Source organism: Leptodactylus fuscus, chromosome 2 (genome assembly GCF_031893055.1).
Source record: "Leptodactylus fuscus isolate aLepFus1 chromosome 2, aLepFus1.hap2, whole genome shotgun sequence".
Taxonomy (NCBI): Eukaryota; Metazoa; Chordata; class Amphibia; order Anura; family Leptodactylidae; genus Leptodactylus; species Leptodactylus fuscus.
Genome location: NC_134266.1, coordinates 211,063,160 through 211,086,218, shown reverse-complemented (window position 1 = coordinate 211,086,218; position 23,059 = coordinate 211,063,160). Strand labels below are relative to the sequence as shown.

At 41.1% G+C, this 23,059-nt stretch overlaps 1 protein-coding gene across 2 annotated transcripts in view; it reads right to left on the bottom strand.

Moving 5' to 3' along the window:
• Window positions 1-17,760: 17,760 nt before the first annotated feature.
• The window catches only part of AKAP11 (A-kinase anchoring protein 11), a 36,100-nt gene continuing 30,801 nt past the window's right edge, over window positions 17,761-23,059 (bottom strand). For both annotated transcript variants that reach the window (XM_075265449.1, XM_075265450.1), the window contains 2 exons: window positions 22,501-22,661; window positions 17,761-20,423 (listed from right to left, as the gene is read on the bottom strand). In XM_075265449.1, the coding sequence (XP_075121550.1) occupies window positions 20,289-20,423; window positions 22,501-22,661 (296 nt within the window). In that variant the 3' untranslated portion in view covers window positions 17,761-20,288. The remainder of the gene's footprint in view (window positions 20,424-22,500; window positions 22,662-23,059) is intronic.

Below are 23,059 nucleotides of genomic sequence, written 5' to 3'. Positions count from 1 at the left end.
ATGCTTCATGTCCAAGATGCATCAGAAACATACATACGTATATGACTTAGAGTCTAACAAGTAGATTTCCATATACAGATTGTACATGACCATGACCTCACAGACCCTATTTTTCTAAATGGTCACAGAAAGATTATTCATGGGAAATCCCTGTATTTTCCTATTACTTATCTAGTGCTAAACACACATCGCACATAACATCGAAAAGGCTAACCAAAGGAACACAGATAGCCAAGTGACTACTGTACTGAGACTACGACTGGGCTACAGATATTATCTAAGCACTGTGTAGTATTACGTGGGCTTTGTATGGACTATCTTTCTAGGCCGTAGACTGTATTGGATTTCCACATTTTATGTCCATGAAAAGCCATATATACTATATGACGGATGGCTGAACTTGGTTTCATGTCTTTTTTCTGTTATTTAATGACATATATTGAATCTTTCAGACATTTTCCTACTTTCCAATGCAATGACAAGATTCTGAGACTTCTCTGTATGATTTCATCCTTGGTGCCACAATTACTGTAGGAATATACAATCCGCTTCTGTTTGCATTATTTTTAACAGCATTATTTTAGGACAGCAAAATATGTGCTTGTGTGACAGTGCTCAGGCTGTCCTGTGCAATGTGACCTGAAAACCAGCAGCCATAAAATCCTGTCCCAAACCACAAACAGGGCATAGAGTTCTTAGCCGTAACACGCTCCATGTTGCAGTTAATATCTTTTTGTTGTTCAAGTTGTGTTCTTTTTTTATATGTCATCTGAAATATTTTGTTGATGTCGTAGGATGGACCCTGTAGTCCTTTTTTGGCTTTCTAAATGTGAGGGGCCTTAATGACCTGGAAAATGGACTGACATTACCTTTTCTCAGCCATTATGTCCTTACTCTCCACCAGCTATGGAAACATATGATCTATGGTCAGATCTTCAGAACCCCTTAATTTGCAAGTCAGGTGGTTGATTCTTTATAGCATACAGCATGGCAGACATGGGCTGTGAAGAACATACCTGGTGTGACCTTTATGGCTTATAAATAAGAAGTGCAAGTACTCACAAAACAGCATCAGATTGAAGCGATAAAAGGCTGCTTCAATACATAAACGGTCACTAAGTCATTTCTAATGAACTCGTGCAGACCTGGTATAGATTGAAACGTATTCTCACAGCAGATTTAATCATTTAATCATCTGCGTTTGGTAATCCATTCGGGGAGTCCGCATGGGGACCCTCCAGAACGGACTACCAAACACATTGCCAAGCTGTGTGCAGTGAAAGCACATGGACCCCATAGACTATAATGGGGTCCGTGTGCTCTCCACGCGCTGCCCACACGGAACATGCAGAGAGAAAAGTACTTTGTGATCTACTTTCATGGCCGCATGATTTGTGCGGGTAGCCCCATTATAGTCCATGGGGTCCGTGTGAATCCATTGCAAACCACTTGCCAGTGTGTTCGGTAGTCCATACCAAATCTTGTAAATACATTTTACTAAGCTTTGTTTACATAGGACTGGACGAAGATTTAAAAACTATGCCTGATCCAAATGTACAACCAACAATAAACCACCATTAGTAGTGCTGGATGAAGCGGGATGGATATCTGAAGCAGCAGTTCTACCTCTATGACATGCAATTTGTGATGAGTATGTGTTATGTAGGTTTTCTGTTTACTGTCTATGGGAAAGCAGAGAGAGTTCTCCATATGGTAATATCATGCAAATAAAGCCAATATGCAGTGAAACCACTCTCACAAGTCTCCCACATATATGTGTATGATGAATCATTGTCACTTCTGCTTATGACAGATTACAAGACACATTCACTGGCCCTGAAGAGGATTTATTGGAAACTGTATTATTTCACTACGGCAGCAGTCTGATGTCTAGATAAAATAATAGGAAATCTAGAGAACTATTTCTGTAAATACATATTTACTGGAAGTGCTGTTTCTTCTCAAAAATATTTATTATGCTTTGTCTTCATCTAGTAAGTCTGATGTAAACGCATTTTCCATTTTTCAACACAGACCTACAGCATAAGTTGTCAGTAAATGATGTACTACAAGGGGGTTAACTTTGAAGGCATACATTTAGGCTACATTTACAACTTCTTATTAGGGTTTTCTAATAGCCATTTATATATGTCCAAAACATGATCTTGTCATTCAGCAGGACATATTAGGGGAAAAAAAAATCTTTCAGACCGAAGCCCCATGTTGTGGAAACACAACTCTTTTTTTGTTGCAGATTTTGCTACGTTTATTTGAGCCAAAGCCAAAATTGTCTACAATAGGAATTGGAAATATATAGGAACAGGGTCGGACTGGACCACCAGGGGATTGGGGGAACCCCCCGGTGGGCCCCGAGCCTTGACTATTAGTCCTCATTATAGGGGCCTTAGGCAGTGGAGGTTCGGTAAGTCCTCTACCCTACTGTGCTGCCGGGTGCTGACTGTATGAGGTGCTAGGAAGAGACACTCCATGCTGCAGAAAGTTGCAGGACCTGTGATGATGTCATGTGTTATTACTTTTAGCCGCCCTGTCTCGGTACAGCTCATCTACAGGGGTCCTGGCGGTGGGTCCCTAAAAACAATTCCACTGGTGGGCCTTAGACACCCCAGTCTGACCCTGTTTGAACACCTTTGGCTTGAACTAAAATGGAGAGTGTACGCTAGGTCCTCTCATTCACCTTCAATGTCTGACTACTTTTCTGGAGGAATGTGAAAAAAATCACAGAAACATAACACAACCTAAAACCTTGTAGAAAGCCTTTCAGAGAGGAAACTGTTTTAGCTACAAAGGGGGATCTACTCTATATTAACCCCCTATGTGCCCTGGATGTATGTCCTGGTGTATATGACTAAATTTGGCGTTGACTCTGAAGCAGAGAGGACGCACTAGCTGTCAGGTCTGTGCTGCTGCTTCACACACAGGGACCCGGCAGCATTGCCTGTGATCAAAGATGACTCTGATCCTGGGCATTTAACTTCCATTTTACTTTACTGACAGGTGAATTCAAGGCCGATTTAATACAATGTTGGCCCCAGTGCAAAGGTTTCATGAGTTTCCCCTCCTCACACGCACACATAGCCTGATAAAAAGAGCAAAAAATTAGTAATTTTTTTTTTTTGTATTTTAAGCCAAGCCTTAAATCCTGCCTATGCCCCCTATGACCTTGCCCATTCCTCCTCAGGCCCTTTTTACTCCCACATATTTATAGTCCCTTCTTTCTGTAACATAATGCTGATGCCGTCTTAGTTACCCACACAGTATAATGCCCCCTTAGTGTCTCACACACAGTATAATGCCCCCTTAGTGTCTCCCACACAATATAATGCCCCCATAGTGTCACCGACACATTATGATGCCCCAATAGTGACCCTTATGATAAACAATGAAATTGCTCTTTGCAATCCCAAAACTTCTATACTACTAGAGGCTGCAGTAACGCTTCTCTTACAACCTCTCCTATGTAACAGCAGCGAGATGTGTTGTTATATATCGAAGGAATATTTTCTAAAAATTACCGGCACTTAATATGGTTTGTTGAAATGAAATACTAACCAATTTAATATTTGCCCTCTACCCAGTGGGTAGTTCCGAAATATTTCTTGCTGGAATGCCCCTTTGAGTCAATCTAAGAAGTAAATTAAATGTGGAAGATTAAAAGACGAGGTAAATTAGATGAGGACTGATGCACCCAGAATAGTTTTTAGCCATTCAGAGTTCTGACAAGTGAGTTTCTACTTCTCGTGAAAATCTTCAACTACACTTTCATGTGTCACTGACTACACTTATAAATGTGAGGTTCTTAGCGCACAGTTTGATAAATTGTGCGAGCCCATCTGCCACGTCACGGCGACCTCATTCAGATGGGTCCCTACTCTAAGACTTTACTTTTATTAATACAAAATGCTGTACTTCCCCTGTAGACAAGACCCCCCAGAGATCAAGTTCTTATAGACTGCACTGTAACTGTGAGAATATAAAAAGTCTATCTCCTGTCTTATATATAAAGTGTTAGTGTAGGGACCCATCGTGATAAGGCCACTGAGTGACTGATGGGTTCTATAAACATATACTAAAATTCTTATGACATTATCGACACTTCTTGTACATATGGATATGTACAAGATATATATATATATATACACACACATACATATCAATATATAGAAATAGGCAACACTCCAAAAATAGTTCAATATTGTATTGCATGTGCGACATTTCTCAAGTCATACACATAAATATATATACACTAGCAGGAGGACCTCGCTTCACATGGGTATATTTCATTTTTTTACACTATTTATAGATATCTCTAACTATACATACATATATAGAGATATATACATAGATATATACATAGATATAGCTATTATACAGTATGTATACTGTGATATGGTACCACGTGCTCAGCCGCGTTTCAATCCTACGATGTGTGGTGCCGCATGATACTACCCAAATATGAACCTAGCCTTATACATAATATACATAGAAATATGAATTACTTATGTTTACACTATTTACAGATATCTCTAACTATACATAGATATAGAGAGCTATATATATATATATAGATATAGCTGTTTACAATCTAAGCAGATATTACTATACAGTATGTATACTGCGACGTGGTATTAAGTGCTCAGCCATGTTTCAATCCTGCGACATGTGGTACCGCGTGCTCAGCCACGTATCTATTCCTGCGACGTGTGGTACCAAGTGCTCAGCTACGTTTCCAATCCTGCGACGTGTGGTACCGCGTACTCAGCCAGCCACATTGCTAATTCTGCAACGTGAGGTACCGTGTACTGAGCCTCACTTCCAATCCTGAGACATGTGGTACCATGTGCTCAGCCGAATGTCCAATCCTGCGACATGTAATACTGCTTGCTCAGCCGCGTGTCCAATCCAGCAACATTTGGTAGCGCATGCTCAGCAGCGTGTCTAATCCTGTGACGTGTGCTTCTACCCAGATAAGAAGCTAGCTTTATAAATAATGGACATAGAAATATATATTACTTAGGTTTACACTATTTACAGACATCTCTAACTATATATAGCTCTATAGAGATATATACATAGATTTAGCTATATACAATACAAACGGATATTTCTATACAGTATGTATACTGCGACGTGGTACCACGTGCTGAGCCGTGTTTCCAATCCTGCGACGTGTGGTACTGCGTACTCAGCCGCGTGTTCATTTCTGCAATGTGTGGTACGGTGTGCTGAGCCGCGTGTCCAATCCTGCAACTTGTTGTACCGCATGTTCAGCTGTGTGTCCAATCCGGCGACGTGTGTTAAAGCATGCTTCTACCCAGATATGAACCTAGCCTTATACATAAAAATACGTACTACATTGGTTTACACTAATTACAGACATCTCTAACTATACATAGATATATAGAGCTATATACATAGATAAAGTTATATGCAATATACATGGATATTTCTATACAGTATGTATACTGAGACGTTCTACCATGTGCTTAGCAGCGTTTCAATCCTGCGACGTGTGGTATCGCATGCTCGGCCGCGTTTCTAATCCTGCAACATGTAGAACCACATGCTGAAATGCATATCCAGTCCTGCGACGTGTAGTACCGCGTGCTCAGCCACGTGTCCAATCCTGCAACATGTGGTACCGAGTACTCAGCCGCGTGTCCAATCCTTCGACGTGTGTAACCACATGCTTCTACCCAGATATGAACCAAGTCTTATACATAGAAATACGTATTACATATGTTTACACTATTTACAGGCATCTCTAACTGTGCTCAGCTGCGTTTCCAATCCTATGACGTGTGGTATCGCGTGCTCAGCCTTGTGTCTAATTCTGCAACATGTAGTACCGCGTGCTCAGCTACATTTCCAATTTTCCGACGTGTGGTACCGCGTGCTCAGCCGCTTGTCCAATCCTGCGAAGTGTGGTATTCTGTGCTCAGCCGTGTGTTCAATCCTGCGATGTGTGGTACCGTGTGCTCAGCCGTCTGTCCAATCCAGCGACGTTTGGTTCCGTGTGCTCAGCCGCGTGTCCAAATCTGCGATGTCTGGTTTGGACGTGTCCACTTCTGCGACGTGTGTTACTATGTTTTTCTACCCAGATATGAACCTATCCTTATACATAATGTACTTAGAAATCTGTATTACATATGTGTACACTATTTACAGACATCTCTAACTATACAGAGATATATAGAGATATATACATAGATATAGCTATATACAATATAAACGGATATTTTTATACAGTATGTATACACACAGTACACATTCAGTATATAGATATATTTTCATTACATGCGGTCACTAATTATTACATATATATCTAAACATATAAATATATACAGTACATGACAAATTTACATATATCACACATGGACATAATACATGTGGCACCTTGATAGATATACCATACATGAATATATACAGTACATGACATAGATTTACATATAAAAAAAATTATATTTTATTTTATTTATTTTAAATTATTATTTTATTTACTTTATTTATTTATTTATTCCATTTACTTCCCTCCAGGTCAGCACTAGGGGTAATGATGGTAGATGTCAGGAAATCATAATTATTGTTAATCTTATTGCCGACGTCACTATTACCATTATTATACTCTTCTATTTTTACATTATTGTTCTTTGCTTTTATTATTGTATTATTGTTATTTATTATTGTATATACTACTGCACTATTGTACTATACTAATAAATAAATAAATAAATATATATATACTGTATATACTATACATATACTACTGCATTATTGTACTATACTATTACACATATATATATATATATATATATATATATATATATACATTATACATACATGTATACTATACTATATATATACTACTGCATTATTGTACTATACTAATATATATATATATATATATATATATATATATATATATATATATATCCTATTAATATTATAAAGGTGAAAGTTTGTGAGTTTGGATGTTTGTGGGTTTGTGTGTTTGGATGTTTGTTCCTCAATCACGCAAAACCCGCTCCACCGATTTGGCTGAAATTTTCCACAAACATAGTCACTACACTCGATTGCGCAATAGGCTACTTTTCGTCACAATAGCGCACATACGTTTTTCCCAGGACCCCCACAAAACCCAAACTCACATCACTATTTCTGCAATCTCACACACTTTGGACCATAGCAAGCCACAAAATTCATATTACCCTCTACAGCATAGGTCAGCAACCCCTGGCACACATGCCAAGAGTGGCACTCCTGCCATATTTCACTGGCACACCAGCAGCACAGGACCTGCAAGAGTTAAATGAAGTCCCTTAAGTGCTCTGCTAGAGCTCAAGCATAAGGACACTCCCCTTTGAGAGGGGTGCAGGAAACCCAGGGGGTGGAGCTTAATCGCTCAGGTCTGTGCCTGCTATAGTGGTCTGCATCCTGCCATCATTCCCCGAGGAGGAGAGGAAGCTGCTAGCAAAGTGACACTGAAAAACACACAGGTACATAGGATTACTGTTCTCATTAATGTCAGGCATTTGGGGTTATTAGTTTAGTCTTAGTAACTCCATGTGCCTCACATTAATAGGAATAAACCCCATCATGTCCCTCATATTAACCCCTGTGTGCCTCATATTAATAGGAATAAACCCCATCGTGTCCCTCATATTAACCCCTGTAGGCCCCATATAAGGGTTACTAATATGTGAGACATATGGAGGTACTAATAAAAAACCTCAATAATGAAGATACTTAATTATTACCTCCAAGTCTTTCACATATCAGTAACTCTTACACAAGGGTTAATGTGAGGGACATGATGGGGTTAATTGCTATTACTAAGAGGCGCATGGAGTTACTAAACTGTAATGCACAGGGCCAGACTTTATGTGGCTTGCTCAAGAGTATCCTGTGCCCAAAACGTACATGTACTGGCGGAAAATAACAAATCATACAATGTCGTATATTGAAGTATATTAACCTGAAATACCTCTGTCCCAAAGACACTATGTACAGATTATACCAACACCGTATAGCAGCTGAAATACAAATTACATTCATCACAAAAGTCTCATGTGCTCTCAGAATTACAGCAAAAACAAGATACACAGTTACATTTCATATCCCATACCTTATACACAGTACGAAAACCTTACCCGCGCCTGTATTAACCCACTGCTACAATCACCGCAGACGAAGTCGCGGGTACCAGCTAGTATATATATATACACACACTATACTATACATATACTACTCCATTATTGTACTATACTAATATGTATATACTATACTATACATATACTACTGCATTATTGTACTATATTAATATATACTATACTATGCTATACACTGTACATAATACTACTGCATGATTGTACTATACTAATATATACTATACTATACTATACTATACATATACTACTGCATTATTGTACTATACTAATATATACTATACTATACATATACTACTGCATTATTGTACTATACTATTGTATATATACTATACTATACATATACTACTGCATTATTGTACTATACTATACATATACTACTGCAGTATTGTACTATACTAATATAAATATATACTATACTATACATATACTACTGCATTATTGTACTATACTATACATATACTACTGCATTATTGTACTATACTAATATATATATATATATATATATATATATATATATATATATTATACTATACATATACTACTGCATTATTGTACTATACTAATATATATATATATATATATATATATATATATATATATATATATATATATATTATACTATACAGATACTGCTGCATTATTGTACTATACTATTGTATTGTTTGCACCTGTTCTGGTTTATGGCACTTTGGACGCCACTATTGTCACCTAAGCTCCGGTGTCTCGCGGTACGAGCTGTGATCAGTTAGTTTAAACAGCTATTTTCTGCCCAATATCAGAGCAGTGGTCCAATAACAATGTACATTGCTGCTTTATAATCAGAAGATCTCTCTGTCATGTCCATCATGTTATCTGTTATACATCTGATATGTTATAGATCTCATATTGATATAATAGAAATGATAAAGTTCTTACTTGTATAACTATGTGGAATAACAGAGCTGACAGCGCTCTCCTGCCGGCGCCATAACAAGCTAACAGATTACAATTGACGCCATTGGCCACAAGAAGAAATCTTATTAAAATAAGCAAAGACGTTAATGGAAATATTTCTTATGTTATATAAATGATGTAGCAGAATAATGTAGAGAGAACCTCATGTGAACTGAGACTAATAATGGACCCTTAATAAGAGTCGCCCCCTGCTGTTATGTGTAATATGTGCTGTCTAATGATCGGTCATGTCTTAAGATCCTCCTCGGCAATATGATCAGATCTCTTACCAAAGACGTCCCCGTACAGTGATCACCTCTGCAGAGCCGCGCGCACACCGTCCATCTCCTCCATCACTGCAGTAACTGACGGCACCAACTGCTTTTTGAAATTCAGATCCAGCAATCTTATTGGTTGGTGGCTGCAGTTACCATGGTAACAGATGCAGCGGAGGATTTAACCCCTTATGTGCCGATACTATTTTAGCAAAAAGGCCTTTTTAATTTTCCATAGACATTGATATACAGGGGTTTGTATATTGCAGGATCAGGTACATTGTACTTACTGATAAACTGCCACCATTGCTCTTGCATCTTATATTTGGCATTGCTTTATAACTAACATCTTCATTTTATTCAATGAGTCAGTACAATTCTGTTGATACATATGGCTCACTACTATGGAAAATAATAGCACATTTATAGAAAAAAGCAATTTCACTGTTGTTTGCAAATATTTATATAACATTAACTTTATTACATGGGCCGTGGTGAGGGTGGCATAACACACAAACCATATGGTACATGGAATGCTAGAAAAGCATTGGCACCTCATACCCTATGGCAGTGATAGTGAACATTTTAGAGACCAAGTGCCCAAATTGCAACCGCAAACCCACTAAATTATCGCAAAGTGCCAATACAGCAATTTAACCTTAATACTGTGCAGATCCACAACTGCAGCCAGTTACAGCCCACAAATACAGTCGTGTGAATGGGGCTTTACAGAGCTTTCAATAATACAAACAACTTAGTACTGAAATGTAAAGGTCTCTGCATTTAGTACTTCTGAACAATTAATGTTCACTATTTAGAGGTCTTCTCCATGCTCCGTGCTGCCGTTTGATAGAAATGAGTTCTCTCGGAGCACTGGGGGCGGTCCCCAGCACTCAAACAGCACTGAGGATGTCCCCAGTGCTGCAAAGAGAACTCTCCAGCGACCCCTCTATCTTCGTCTGGAATGCCTCTCTCTTCGCATCTTCTTCTGGCGCTGGGCTTCAATCTTCTAGTCATGCACATTCGGCTCTGCCATAGGGCCTGGGCAGAGCCAACTGCACATACCCATGGCCTTTTTTTCTTTTTTTGTGGCCACTTACAGGGTCGGACTGGCCCACCGGGGAATCCTCTGATGGGCTCCAAGCCCCAGCTGAAAGTCCTCATTTTGCCAATGCAGATGCATTGGTCAGGGGCTCAATCAGGACCTGACCAATGCATTTGCCTCAACACACAGGGGCCCCCATTAGTTGATGCTGAAGCTATACATGGTGTCCTCCCAATATATAGGGAAAGTATATATTGGGAGGACACCATGTGCAGCTTCAGCAATAGCTAATGGACCTTCCTTCACTTAGCTGCTGCAGCTATCGCTGCTTTCCTATGAGGTCGTGTCTGTGCTGCCCGGACTTCCCCCCCTCCCCCTCCTCCTCACAGGGATTAGTCTGAGATCGTAGCTTGTGGGGACAGGGAGCAGTCTGCTGCGATGCTTCACTTCTGGAAAACGTGAGTATATTCTTTTGGTAAAATATGTGTATTTAACCCCTTAAGGACACAGCCCAAAAGTATGTTAAGGACCAGGCCTGTTTTTTCAAAATTGACATGTGTCACTTTAAATGGCAATAACTTTGAGACGCTTTAACTTACACAAGTGATTTTGAGAATGTTTTCTCGTAACACATTATACTTCATGTTAGTGGTAAACACTAATCAATATTTTTGTATTTACTTATTAAAAAAATAGGAAATTTGATGGAAATTTGGAAAAATTTGCAATTTTCAAAATGTGAAATTCTCTGCTTTTCAGGCAGATAGTCATACCACCCAAATATAGTAATAAATATTATCTCCCATATCTCTGCTTTATATCGGCATCATCTTTTGATTGTATTTTAATTTATTTTGAACGTTACAAGGCTTACAAGTGTAACAGCGATTTTCCAGATTTACAAGAAATGTAACTATGTTTGTTTTGTTTGTTTTACACACTTTATTATTTAAAAAAAAAACAAAAAAAAACTTTTTTACATTTGTGCTGTAAGCACACTAGAACCTGCGATCAGAGAGGATCACTGGTTCTATACTAACTATAGACTTGCAATACACGTGTATTGCAGTCTATAGAGGAAGCCAGCTATGCAGATGCATAGACTAGCTTCCACTCGTCATGGCATCCAAGGGGTTAACCCTCCCCCCATCGTATACCTCCCAACTTTTGAAGAACCGAAAGAGGGACAAAATGTGCGGCGCGCGTAGCGTGCCGCTGTAAATTTAGCCCCGCCCACTTTTGTGTTGACTCCGTCCACTCGTTAATTTTTCATGTGCCCGCACACAGTATATTCCTCCTACAGTCACCCGTAAATTATATGTCCCCCTTCTATCTCTCCCCCAGTTTCATATACACCCTTCATCTGCCCCCAGTTTCATGTCCCTCTTCCATCTCTGCCCCCAGATTCATGTCCCTCCATCTCTGCCCCCAGATTCATGTCCTCTCCATCTCTGCCCCAGATTCATGTCCCCCATCTCTGCCCCCAGATTCATGTCCTCCATCTCTGCCCCCAGATTCATGTCCCCACATCTCTGCCCCCAGATTCATGTCCCCACATCTCTGCCCCCAGATTCATGTCCCACATCTCTGCCCCCAGATTCATGTCCCTCCATCTCTGCCCCCAGATTCATGTCCTCTCCATCTCTGCTCCCAGATTCATGTCCCCCATCTCTGCCCTCAGATTCATGTCCTCTCCATCTCTGCCCCCAGATTCATGTCCCCCATCTCTGCCCCCAGTTTCATATCCACTCCATCTCTGCCCCCAGATTCATGTCCCTCCATCTCTGCCCCCAGATTCATGTCCCCACATCTCTGCCCCCATATTCATGTCCCTCCATCTCTGCCCCCAAATTCATGTCCTCTCCATCTCTGCCCCCAGATTCATGTCCCTCCATCTCTGCCCCCAAATTCATGTCCTCTCCATCTCTGCCCCCAGATTCATGTCCCCACATCTCTGCCCCCAGATTCATGTCCCTCCATCTCTGCCCCCAGATTCATGTACCTCCATCTCTGCCCCCAGATTCATGTCCCCCATCTCTGCCCCCAGATTCATGTCCCCATCTCTGCCCTCAGATTCATGTCCTCTCCATCTCTGCCCCCAGATTCATGTCCCTCCATCTCTGCCCCCAAATTCATGTCCTCTCCATCTCTGCCCCCAGATTCATGTCCCACATCTCTGCCCCCAGATTCATGTCCTCTCCATCTCTGCCCCCAGATTCATGTCCTCTCCATCTCTGCCCCCAGTGTCATGCCGTCCTCTCCTTCATCTGCCCCCAGATTCACGTTCCACCTCCACATTAAACTTACCTTCTCCTCCGCTCCCTCGCCGCTCTCTGCCCGCCTCTCTCGCTGACACATGCAGCTGAAGGAAGGAGCTGACACAGGTCAGCTCCTCGCTTCGCCGCTGCCCGCCTCTCTCCCTGACACATGCGGCTGAAGCGGCTCGCGTGCTCGCTTCGCCGCTGCGTCTCTCTCTCTCGCTGACACATGCGGCTGAAGCGAGGAGCTGACCTGTGTCAGCTCCTCGATTCGCCGCTGCCGCCGGCTCCTGGCTTGTACATCGCGTCTACAAACCAGGAGCCGGCGGCAGCAGCGAAGCGAGGAGCTGACACAGGTCAGCTCCTCACTTCAGCCGCATGTGTCAGCGAGAGAGAGATGCAGCGGCGAAGCGAGCATGCGAGCAGCTTCAGCCGCGTGTGTCAGGGAGAGAGGCGGGCAGCGGCGAAGCGAGGAGCTGACCTGTGTCAGCTCCTTGCTTCAGCCGCATATGTGTTCAACTCAGATCTGCGTCCTCTGGACGCAGATCTGAGTTGAAATCGGGACATACCTCCCTCCAACCGGGACATGTCACCCAAATCGGGACTGTCCCGCGGAAATCGGGACGGTTGGGAGGTATGCCATCGGAGCTCGCTCAGATGGGGGGAGGGATTAAGGAGCAGCGTGTAGCTGTAAATTACAGCTCACACAGACTACTGATGCTGCCGGCACCATGCTTTATAGCCCGGCCAAACCCCTAGGGTGCCATGATCACTATGGATCATGGCACCTTAAGGGTTAAACAGAGGGGGGTCGGTGCAATCACCGTCCCTGCTGCTACAGGGGAAGCCTGGCTGTCAGATACAGCCGGCCTCCCGTGGAGATCGCACGGGCTCTGCTTCTGAGCCCGTGCAATCTCAATCACGTTCAGGTACGTGGGAATGCGGGAACTAACCACATTCTCTGACATACAGGTACGTGATTTAGCGTTAAGGGGTTAATATGCATATGTATACATTTGTTTAATGTATGTGTCTTGTATACTGTGTGAGTACTGTATGTTTGTATGCAGGTATGTGTGAGTATATACATTATGCTATAATAATGTATATGTGTGAGTGCAGTGGCATAACTTCCGCCATAGCAGCAGAGGCCCTGCCACAGGGTCCGGGACATTAGGGGCCCGGTGACAGCTGCTACCATTATATTCGGGGGTCTTTTCGGACCCCCGAGTATAATGATCGGCGGCCCGGGAGAGGTAAGAAACATAAAAAACACTGTTACTTACCTCTCCATGATCTGGGCAGGCTTCGGCCTAGTCTGACATCTCATGACCCCGGCCTGCGTCCCAAGTCATGTGACGTCTGATGTCATTGAAGATGGACTACTTCGGAGGTCAGCATCATAGGAGCCGGCAGATAGGTGAGTAACATGAGTTTTTTTTATGTTTTTCTCCCCCTGGGTCTCCGATTATTATACTCTGGGGTCTAATTGTTTATGGGTGTCCACAGTGGGACATAATACTGTGTGCAGGGGCCACTATGTGGGATAATACTGTGTGCAGGGACCACTATGGGGTATAATAGAGTGCGCAGGAATGCGTAGGAGGGGGTCAGTCAAGGTTGAGGTCCTCGGCGTTGGTCGGGGGCCCATGTCAAAAGTTCACCACGGGGCCCCACCATTCCTAGTTACACCACTGTGTGAGTGTATGTATATATAGTATCCATACATTCATATAAGTATAGGCCTGGTTCACATCTGCGTTTGGTAATCCATTTTTCCTTCCGTATTAGTCACAACAGGACACCCCTTCCCCAGTATTCAATGACCCTTCTCCCTTTCTCACTCTGCCCATTAATAACAGTCAGGCTCCTCTTCCATCTACCTGGAGTCACAGCATGGCTTTCCATTTATCCATTTATAATTATTTTCTGAACTCACAACAACAAAATTTTGAAGAAACATCTTTACAATAATAGCTTTATTAATATTAATTAATATGTACATTTTGTGCAAAGGTACACGCAAAATATGTAACAACTGTTAATATACTGCACATATCAGTGTCTAAAGAGACCGCAATCGATGTAAGGCTCCTGAAATAACAAGGAAGGTTTACTCAAAGAAATGTATCTGACAATTTATGGTTAGGATTTCCTGTAACAGGATAAAATGTGCTCACCTTAAATAAAAAGGGGTAAAAGCAGAAGCCAACAAGAATATCCTTTTTTTTTTCTGGGTTTGGTATTTACTGGATGTTTCTCGTTGGTGGGTTAGTAGTCTATACTTTAGAATTATTCTACCCTGACAAAAACCAAATATATACAGCAGCTAATCTCAAAGGGAGTCTCTGTCACCAGAGCCCAGCATATTAACCCAGCTCTGCAGACAGATAGGTTAGGGTCATCTGAATCAAATGGTGTTTCCACTTGTGAATTGGTTGTTCTGTTGTAGAGACATCACTGTTGTGGCAACATACAAATCAGCTTTTTGGGTAAGGGTGTTACTGGTTACCTTTTTGGAGCAATGACAACACCCTCATTGCTCCAAAGAGCTAATTTGCATATTGACAAAAACAGCGATATGTTAGTAACAAAGGCACCAAGTCACAAAAGGGAGAACGCCATCCGATTCAGGTGACCCTAACCTATATATCTGGGGGGCCGGGTTAGGGCTGGATTCTGGAGACAAACGCCCTTTAATAGGCAAAGCTACAGCGGGGGGAGAGCAGCAGCCCAAAGCATTGGTGAAACAAGGAATGGGTTTCAGTCTTTCAAACTAAGGATGGGTTCACACTACCAATGGATGTCCGTTCTGATAGTGCCCGTTAAAAAAAGAAAAAAAAAATTGGACACATCATAACATGAACGGACACTAATTAATGGATCAGTTAAAAAAAACGGACACAATAGCGTCAATTAGAGTTTGTTTTTATACTGTTCGGTTTTGGTTGTTTGTTTTTTTTCCTGGTTTCTGAGCATGTGCAGAAAAAAACCCAGACAGTATAATAGATGTCTGTCTGATACTCATAGACTTTGATATTAAAAAAAACAATGGACACTTGACGTCCATCATAAAAACGTTATTTTATACGGACACAGGTCCTGCATGCAGGATTTTTTTTTGTCACTGAATATATGGAGATGTGACAGATTTGATATAAATGGACACTAATGAACAACAGATAAAATCCCATTGAAATCGATGGAATTTTTTACAAATTTGTGATGGCTCTGCTAGTATCCGTTCCTATAATCTTGTAACGGACACTGCTGACGGTCACGAGTGGTGGTGTGAACGACCCCTAACTGTAGTCACTGGCCATTGTAGAGAAAAACGACAGATTAGCATCATTCATAGGTTAAAGAGGAAATATCATTTGCATTTTCTTTCTTTCTACAGAACCTATCACCTTGCATTTTTTGCATTATCTTTTAACAGTGGTTCAATATTTACTTTTCTCTTTTTCTGAAAATGATGTCCATGGTGGTACTTGGTTACATATCACTATTACACAACACTTGCAGTCACTTTCAATGCACATACACTGGACAAGGTCTGTATAAGCAGGACTTGTGTGCAAGACAGAAAGGTGAAAGGTCCTCCTTATGATGTATAGTTAGAAACTGTGACATTCCTGTGGTGTTAGTGCCTGAATAACAAAGAAGGATCATGGCAGATTGAAAAATAGCTGATTTTTTGTTGCACATTTTGCTGCAGTTTTTTGAGCCAAAGGCAGCGGTGACTCTAGCAGAAGCGAGAAATATCAGTGTTTTTCTTATAGATTTCTCATTCCTGTTAAAGCTACTCTTGGCTTTGGCTCAAAAACCACAGCAAAATCTGCAAGATAAAAAAACCCAAAGGTTTTCTAAGACTAACATATTATTGACGTCTTGTTAGGATAGATAATACATATCAGATAATGTGAGTTTGACCCATTCAACTTTTTCGAGAGACTCCAGCATTTGGACAACCACTGTGAACTCTTCATTACTTGCCAAGTATAGTGCTATATATTGTACTGAATGAATGACAAGTCATTAACCTGTCAAGCAGAAGTGGCGCTCACCTGTGTATAGCTCTGAACAATTAATCTGTGGGGGTGCCGGGGATTGGACCCCACAAATCTGAAAATAATGACCCATCCTACAGTTATCAATATTTTATTCCCAGAAAGACCTTTATCATGGCCATAGAAATTAGCTTTCTACAGATGCATTCTATTGTTTTGCTAACAAGCTATTGTTTAGAGTTTTTTTTTTTTTAAATGTTTTTCTCTAGTGAGGTTCTGCTAGTTTGGACAATGTGACATCTGAACCTCAACAGTGTTCAAAGGCCAGAACAAAATGGAAAAACATTCCTGAAGCCCGAAGAGACGTACGGTACATTGAACTCAGAAGAGGTCTTGTGAATTACTGCGATTACAAATGCCCCCTCCAAACCTGGACCCATAATACATGTATACACATACCCCCTCTAATACTCTCTTTACTGCACAACCATTGCCACTCCTCTATCATGTATGCTTGTCATACATACTCCATCCTTCATTTTGTCACTTCATTCAATAAATATCTAAAAAACTAAAATGTGCACAAAAATGTCAATCACATTGCAGAACCAGACATTGGTGCAGTCTAAGGGTGCATGCACACTACGTAACGCCGGGCGTGTATGAGAGCCGTACACGCCGGCATTACGGCAGACTGCCGAACACTTCCCATTCACTTCAATGGGAGCGCTCGTAACAGCGGCGTTTACGAGCGCTCCCATTGAAGTGAATGGGAAGTGTTCGGCAGCCCTGCTGTAACGCCGGCGTGTACGGCTCTCATACACGCCCGGCGTTACGTAGTGTGCATGCACCCTAAGGCTGCATTCACACAGAGTAACGCCAGGCGTCATTTGTGTGTAATTTGTGTGTCTTTTACGGCCGTCATAAAACGTTTACATAGAGTTCTATAGGAAAAGACGTCCGTAATTTACTGCCGTCATTTACGGCCGTCATTGTAATGACGGCCGTAAATGACGGCAGTAAATTACGGACGTCTTTTCCTATAGAACTCTATGTAAACGTTTTATGACGGCCGTAAAAAACACACAAATTACACACAAATGACGCCTGGCGTTACTCTGTGTGAATGCAGCCTTAGATAGGGATTCACAGGATTTGAAAGCATTCTTCCAAAAATAGTGCCACGCCTGACACTGGTTGTGTGCAGTATTGCAGCTCGGCTACATTCACTGAAACGTAACTGCGTTATCAGATGTGGCACTATTTTAGTAAAAGACTATAATCCGGTATGAGTCCTTTAAGATCACTTTTCTTTAAAAAAAAAACCAAAACCCCTAACCACCTAACCAGGTGTACTTAACTACTAAGGGTCCTTTATCAACAAGACCCACCTTACAGTATGAAAAGCATTGGTGTATGGGGACTGCTAGTAAAGGATTACACACGGCTGCTTATATATATATATATATATATATATATATATATATATATATATATATATATATATTAGCTGGTACCCGCGACTTCGTCTGCGATGATTGTAGCAGTGGGTATATACAGGCGTGGGTAAGGTTTTTGTAGTGTGTATAACGTACGGGTTATGAAATGTAACTTTGTATCTTGTTTTTGTAGTAATTCAGAGAATACGTGAGACTTTTGTGTTGCAGTTACTTTGTATTTGAGCTGCTATATATACGGTGTTGTGAGAAACTTTACATAGTGACTTTGGGACAGAGGTATTTGAAGTTAACCCTTTCCCGCGGATGGCATTTTTTGATTTTCGTTTTTGACTCCCCTCCTTCTAAACCCCATAACTTTTTTATTTCTCCGCTCCCAGAGCCATATGAGGTCTTAATTTTTCCTGGGACAAATTTTTCTTCATGATGCCACCATTATTTATTCTATATAATGTACTGGGAAGCAGGGAAAAAATTCAGAATGGGGTGGATTTGAAGAAAAAATGCATTTCTGCGACTTTCTTACGGGCTTTGGTTTTACGGCGTTCACTGTGCAACCAAAATGACATGTCCCCTGTATTCTGTGTTTCGTTACGATTCCGGGGATACCAAATTTATATGGTTTTATTTACATTTTGACCCCTTAAAAAAAATCCAAAACTGTGAAAAAATTATTTTTTGAAAAGTCGCCATATTCCGACAGCCGTAACTTTTTTATACGTCCATGTACGGGGATGTATAGGGTGTCTTTTTTTGCGGGACCGGGTGTACTTTGTATTTCTATCATTTTCGGGAAATGTTATTGCTTTGATCACTTTTTATTCAAATTTTTATCAGAATCAAAACAGTGAAAAAATGGTGGTTTGGCACTTTTGACCATTTTTCCCGCTACGGCGTTTACCTAACAGGAAAAATATTTGTATAGCTTTGTAGAGCGGGCGATTTCGGACGCGGGGATACCTAACATGTATGTGTTTCACAGTTTTTAACTACTTTTAGATGTGTTCTAGGGAAAGGGGGTGATTTGAATTTTTAATCCTTTTTATTTATTTTTTTATATATTTTTTTTACTTTTTTTAAACTTTTTTTTTTGCATTTATTAGACCGCCTAGGGGTATTGACATAGGTGGGCGGTGTCGCGGATTGTCAGAGCGGTGGGGGTCGGCAAACATAGCTGCTCCGGAGCGTTAAAGAGAACCTCCTGGAGAATCGTTAAGGTGAGGGGCAAAGTGGTAAAGTATATGTATATGTGATTGTGTGGGGTTAGGGGCGAGGCTGTAGAGGGCAATATGAATTGTGTGGCTTGCTATGGTCCAAAGTGTGTGAGATTGCAGAGATGGTGGTGTGAGTTTGGATTTTGTGGGGGTCCTGGCACAAACGTATGTGCGCTATTGTGACGAAAAGTAGCCTATTGTTTAATCGGGTGTATTAACTATGTTTTGGCTGAAATTTTCCACAATCGGTGGAGCGGTTTTTCCGTGATTGAGGAACAAACATCCGAACATGCAAACATCCAAACACACAAACCCACAAACTCACAAACTTTCACATTTATAATATTAATAGGATATATCAGAATCGGCCTCTATTTTGATGTATGTCAGTCCTATTTGTCCAATTTTTTTCTCAGGGCAGTTTTGTTATAAAGTAGTGAACAGAGTTGTGATACACATCAGGTACATTACATTACAGAAAGAAGTGCTGAGAAATCATACAGTATACAATCACGTGTCTCACAAGGTGTGTGTGTGTGCATACATGTTCTCTAAATGAACAAACTGCAATCTAACTTCACTTATGTTGTGACTTTAAAATTTCTTTAAAAAAAAACAAACAAAGCAATTATCAGATACAGATATGTGACATAGAAATAGCGTCCTGCAGCCAATACAACAAGTGCTATATAAACATCTCTTCACTTTATGCCAAGAACACTACAGGTACTCAAACGCCTTGGTACCATTCACATAGATATGCTTCATTTATATGTGAGAAGTGTGTACAAAGACATATTGGACAATGCAAAGCTACAGTAAAGTAACTGAACAGAAAAAGCTGATCGTTAAAATAACCATTTGCAGATAAATTCACATCTGTCTCTTCTCTTCAGTAATAAAGTGCCTGTTAACAATATTCCAAGAGCCAAGCATACAAAGGACTGGGCATATCCGAGGACAGGTCAGAGTTTTCACAGTACTGCAGAACAGCTTGGAAGAGGTCACCGATTTTCCAGCCTTTTTCTCGAACACGTCTAAAAAGCTGAAAAAGAAGAAAAATGTCAAGATCCCACAAGCAGATACTAACCATGAAAACACACATTAAACTCAATGTCAACCTAACCTAGGTCTTCTCCTCGACAGAATGGGTTTTAATTGACAAGATAAATATTTTGACATAGAAACCCTTTACCATCTAGTGGTTTGTGGGTTTAACAAAATAGGGTAAAAACAGGAAATTTTGAAGAAGGTAATAGGTTTGTCTCCGCACCCTAATACCACACATAGAAACACAAGCCTAATTATTGATGTGGATTTTCCTATTGTGGCACAGAGTGGTTTTTGTGGCTACTGCTCCACCTTAAACTAAAATATCTTGTATATTTTGGAATTAGCTTTTCACACTCTGTGCGTTTCCTACAAACAATAATATCTAATGATGTGAGGAGGTTACATTTTTGTAACCAGCGATGTTCACAATTTCTACCCTTGAACGGAAAGTCAATCACTCTCTAGATACAACGAAGATGAATCTGTCGTCAAGATTTTTTTCTTTTTTGTGCATCCGAAGAGTTCACTTACAGTAACTTTGTACGCTCCAATGGCAAACCACAGAAACACATGAAGTGGAATCATCTGAATCAGATCTGACTCAGAATCATTTATTCCCTAATCTGCTGTGACCCCCACAGATCGTTAAACTGAGGTTGTACAGAGATCAGGAACTTGGATTCACTGCTGGTCTAAACTGAGCATGTGATGTGTCAGTTCATTCAAAGTCTATGGGACTTTTACATGCAGTCCAGTTGAGTGTTCACTTATAGCAGTCATCCTCAGAGACACTGAATGGAGCAGGGCACGAGTTCAACCAACGCTCCATTCAGAATCTACCCACTGTAGTCATCCAGTGAGGAGGAACAGAGTTCAGGATCCCTATTCTCAAGACCCCACTGGTAGACCCCCAGAAATTAGACATTTATCACCCATTCTAGATTCTAGCTGATATATGTCACAGGAAACACCTTCTTGAAGAGTAGACAAAGATTATATGGAAAAGGTTTTTGGCAGCTCAATGTACTGATATGCCTGTGTCTTCTCAGATATTGGTATCTGAATGTCGGGCCTCACCCCTTTTTTGAACCTATAGAAGAATTTGTGATTGGCAAAAACAAATGGACTGTAAGAATTGTACTTATGATCAACTAATTCAGAGCTCCGAATCTCAAGTATGGTCTTCATATACAAGAACACACACAGGAAAAACTAGCAGTTTGCTTCACATTGGCAGGTTCAGTCATAAGATACTGACTGCATATGGGCCATATTTCCCAGACCAAACACTGAGCCGGGACCCGAACCCGAACCCCTAGCACTATAGTGATCTATGATGGTAGGAGTCCTACCTGCTCTTGGGACTACTTTCACGTACTATAAACAGGATAACAGTAAAGCCATGGGAAGGTAGGAGCTCCTATGAGTTTGATGCTGGGAGTCTGGGTCCTGGTTCTCTCTTTGGTTGGACCAAAATCCCACTTGTGTAAAGTAGGGTTTCATATGGGCGTTTTATCTTTTGCTGAAGCTTTGAGTGGTTGACTACAGATCTGAGACACACTTGTAGGGGTTGTAATGCTTCAAATAGTCAAATGGGTATGTTCACACGGAGGAAAAGGTCGCGGAAACCTTTTCCATCATGTGAACATTCTGCATGGCTAGCCGCGATGGGATGCCAATGCAGCATCGGCATTCTGTCGCAGCATCCCGCTTCTGATTAGGCACGAATGAATGAGTATAAACAGGAGCGTGTCTCAGGCCCCGGATGCTGTGGCTGAATCAGCCGCAGAATCCGCGGCAAGATAGGGCATCTCGCTTCTTTTTTCTACTACTAGCTAGCAGGAAAAAAAGCAAATGGCTCCCATTGAAGTCAATAGGAGCCATTTTTGCAGGCGGATTTTGAGGCGGATCCCGCGTCAAAATCTGCCTGCAAGATACTCCATGTGAACTATCCCTATATGACTTAACACTGCCTAGTATGTACAGATACATACAAAGAGGTATGCCATCATTTTTTTAAATTAAAAATGCAGTATACACCAAAATAAGATTGGATATAATAAACTTACAAGTAATAACTCTTGTTTGCTGTGGTCAAGAAAGTGGATTTCAGAAATGCCAGACTCTGAGGCAGCGATCCACTGCAATAATGTCCTGAGCTGTGACTCCACTGAGCTTGGTCCCAGGTCCACATTTCTGATGTGCAGAATCTTACACTGCTGATTTACAACTGGAATAAAATGACAGAGACGGTTTGTTTCTCCTGTACATACAAATCTAATAAGACTTCAGCAAGCTGCGTATTAGCCAACAATTGTGGATGTCATTCTACAACAGGCTTCTTCAGGACTATACTGAAATTAGTAATGAAAGTAGGCTTGATGTATTCCATTTACTACTATTGTCACTACTACAATGTGATTCCAAGTGCTTCCTTTATATTGAATATTTTAAACCAAGGTATAAGTTATCCTGATCTCAACACAATGACTGTCTGGCATGACATGAAGAAGCAGAAGCCTACATCCCCACAGAAGATCTCTGGTTAGGTCTCCAAGATGCTTGGAACAACCTCCCTCCCGATTTCCTACAATAACTGTATACAAGTGTACCTAGAAGCAAAGGGTG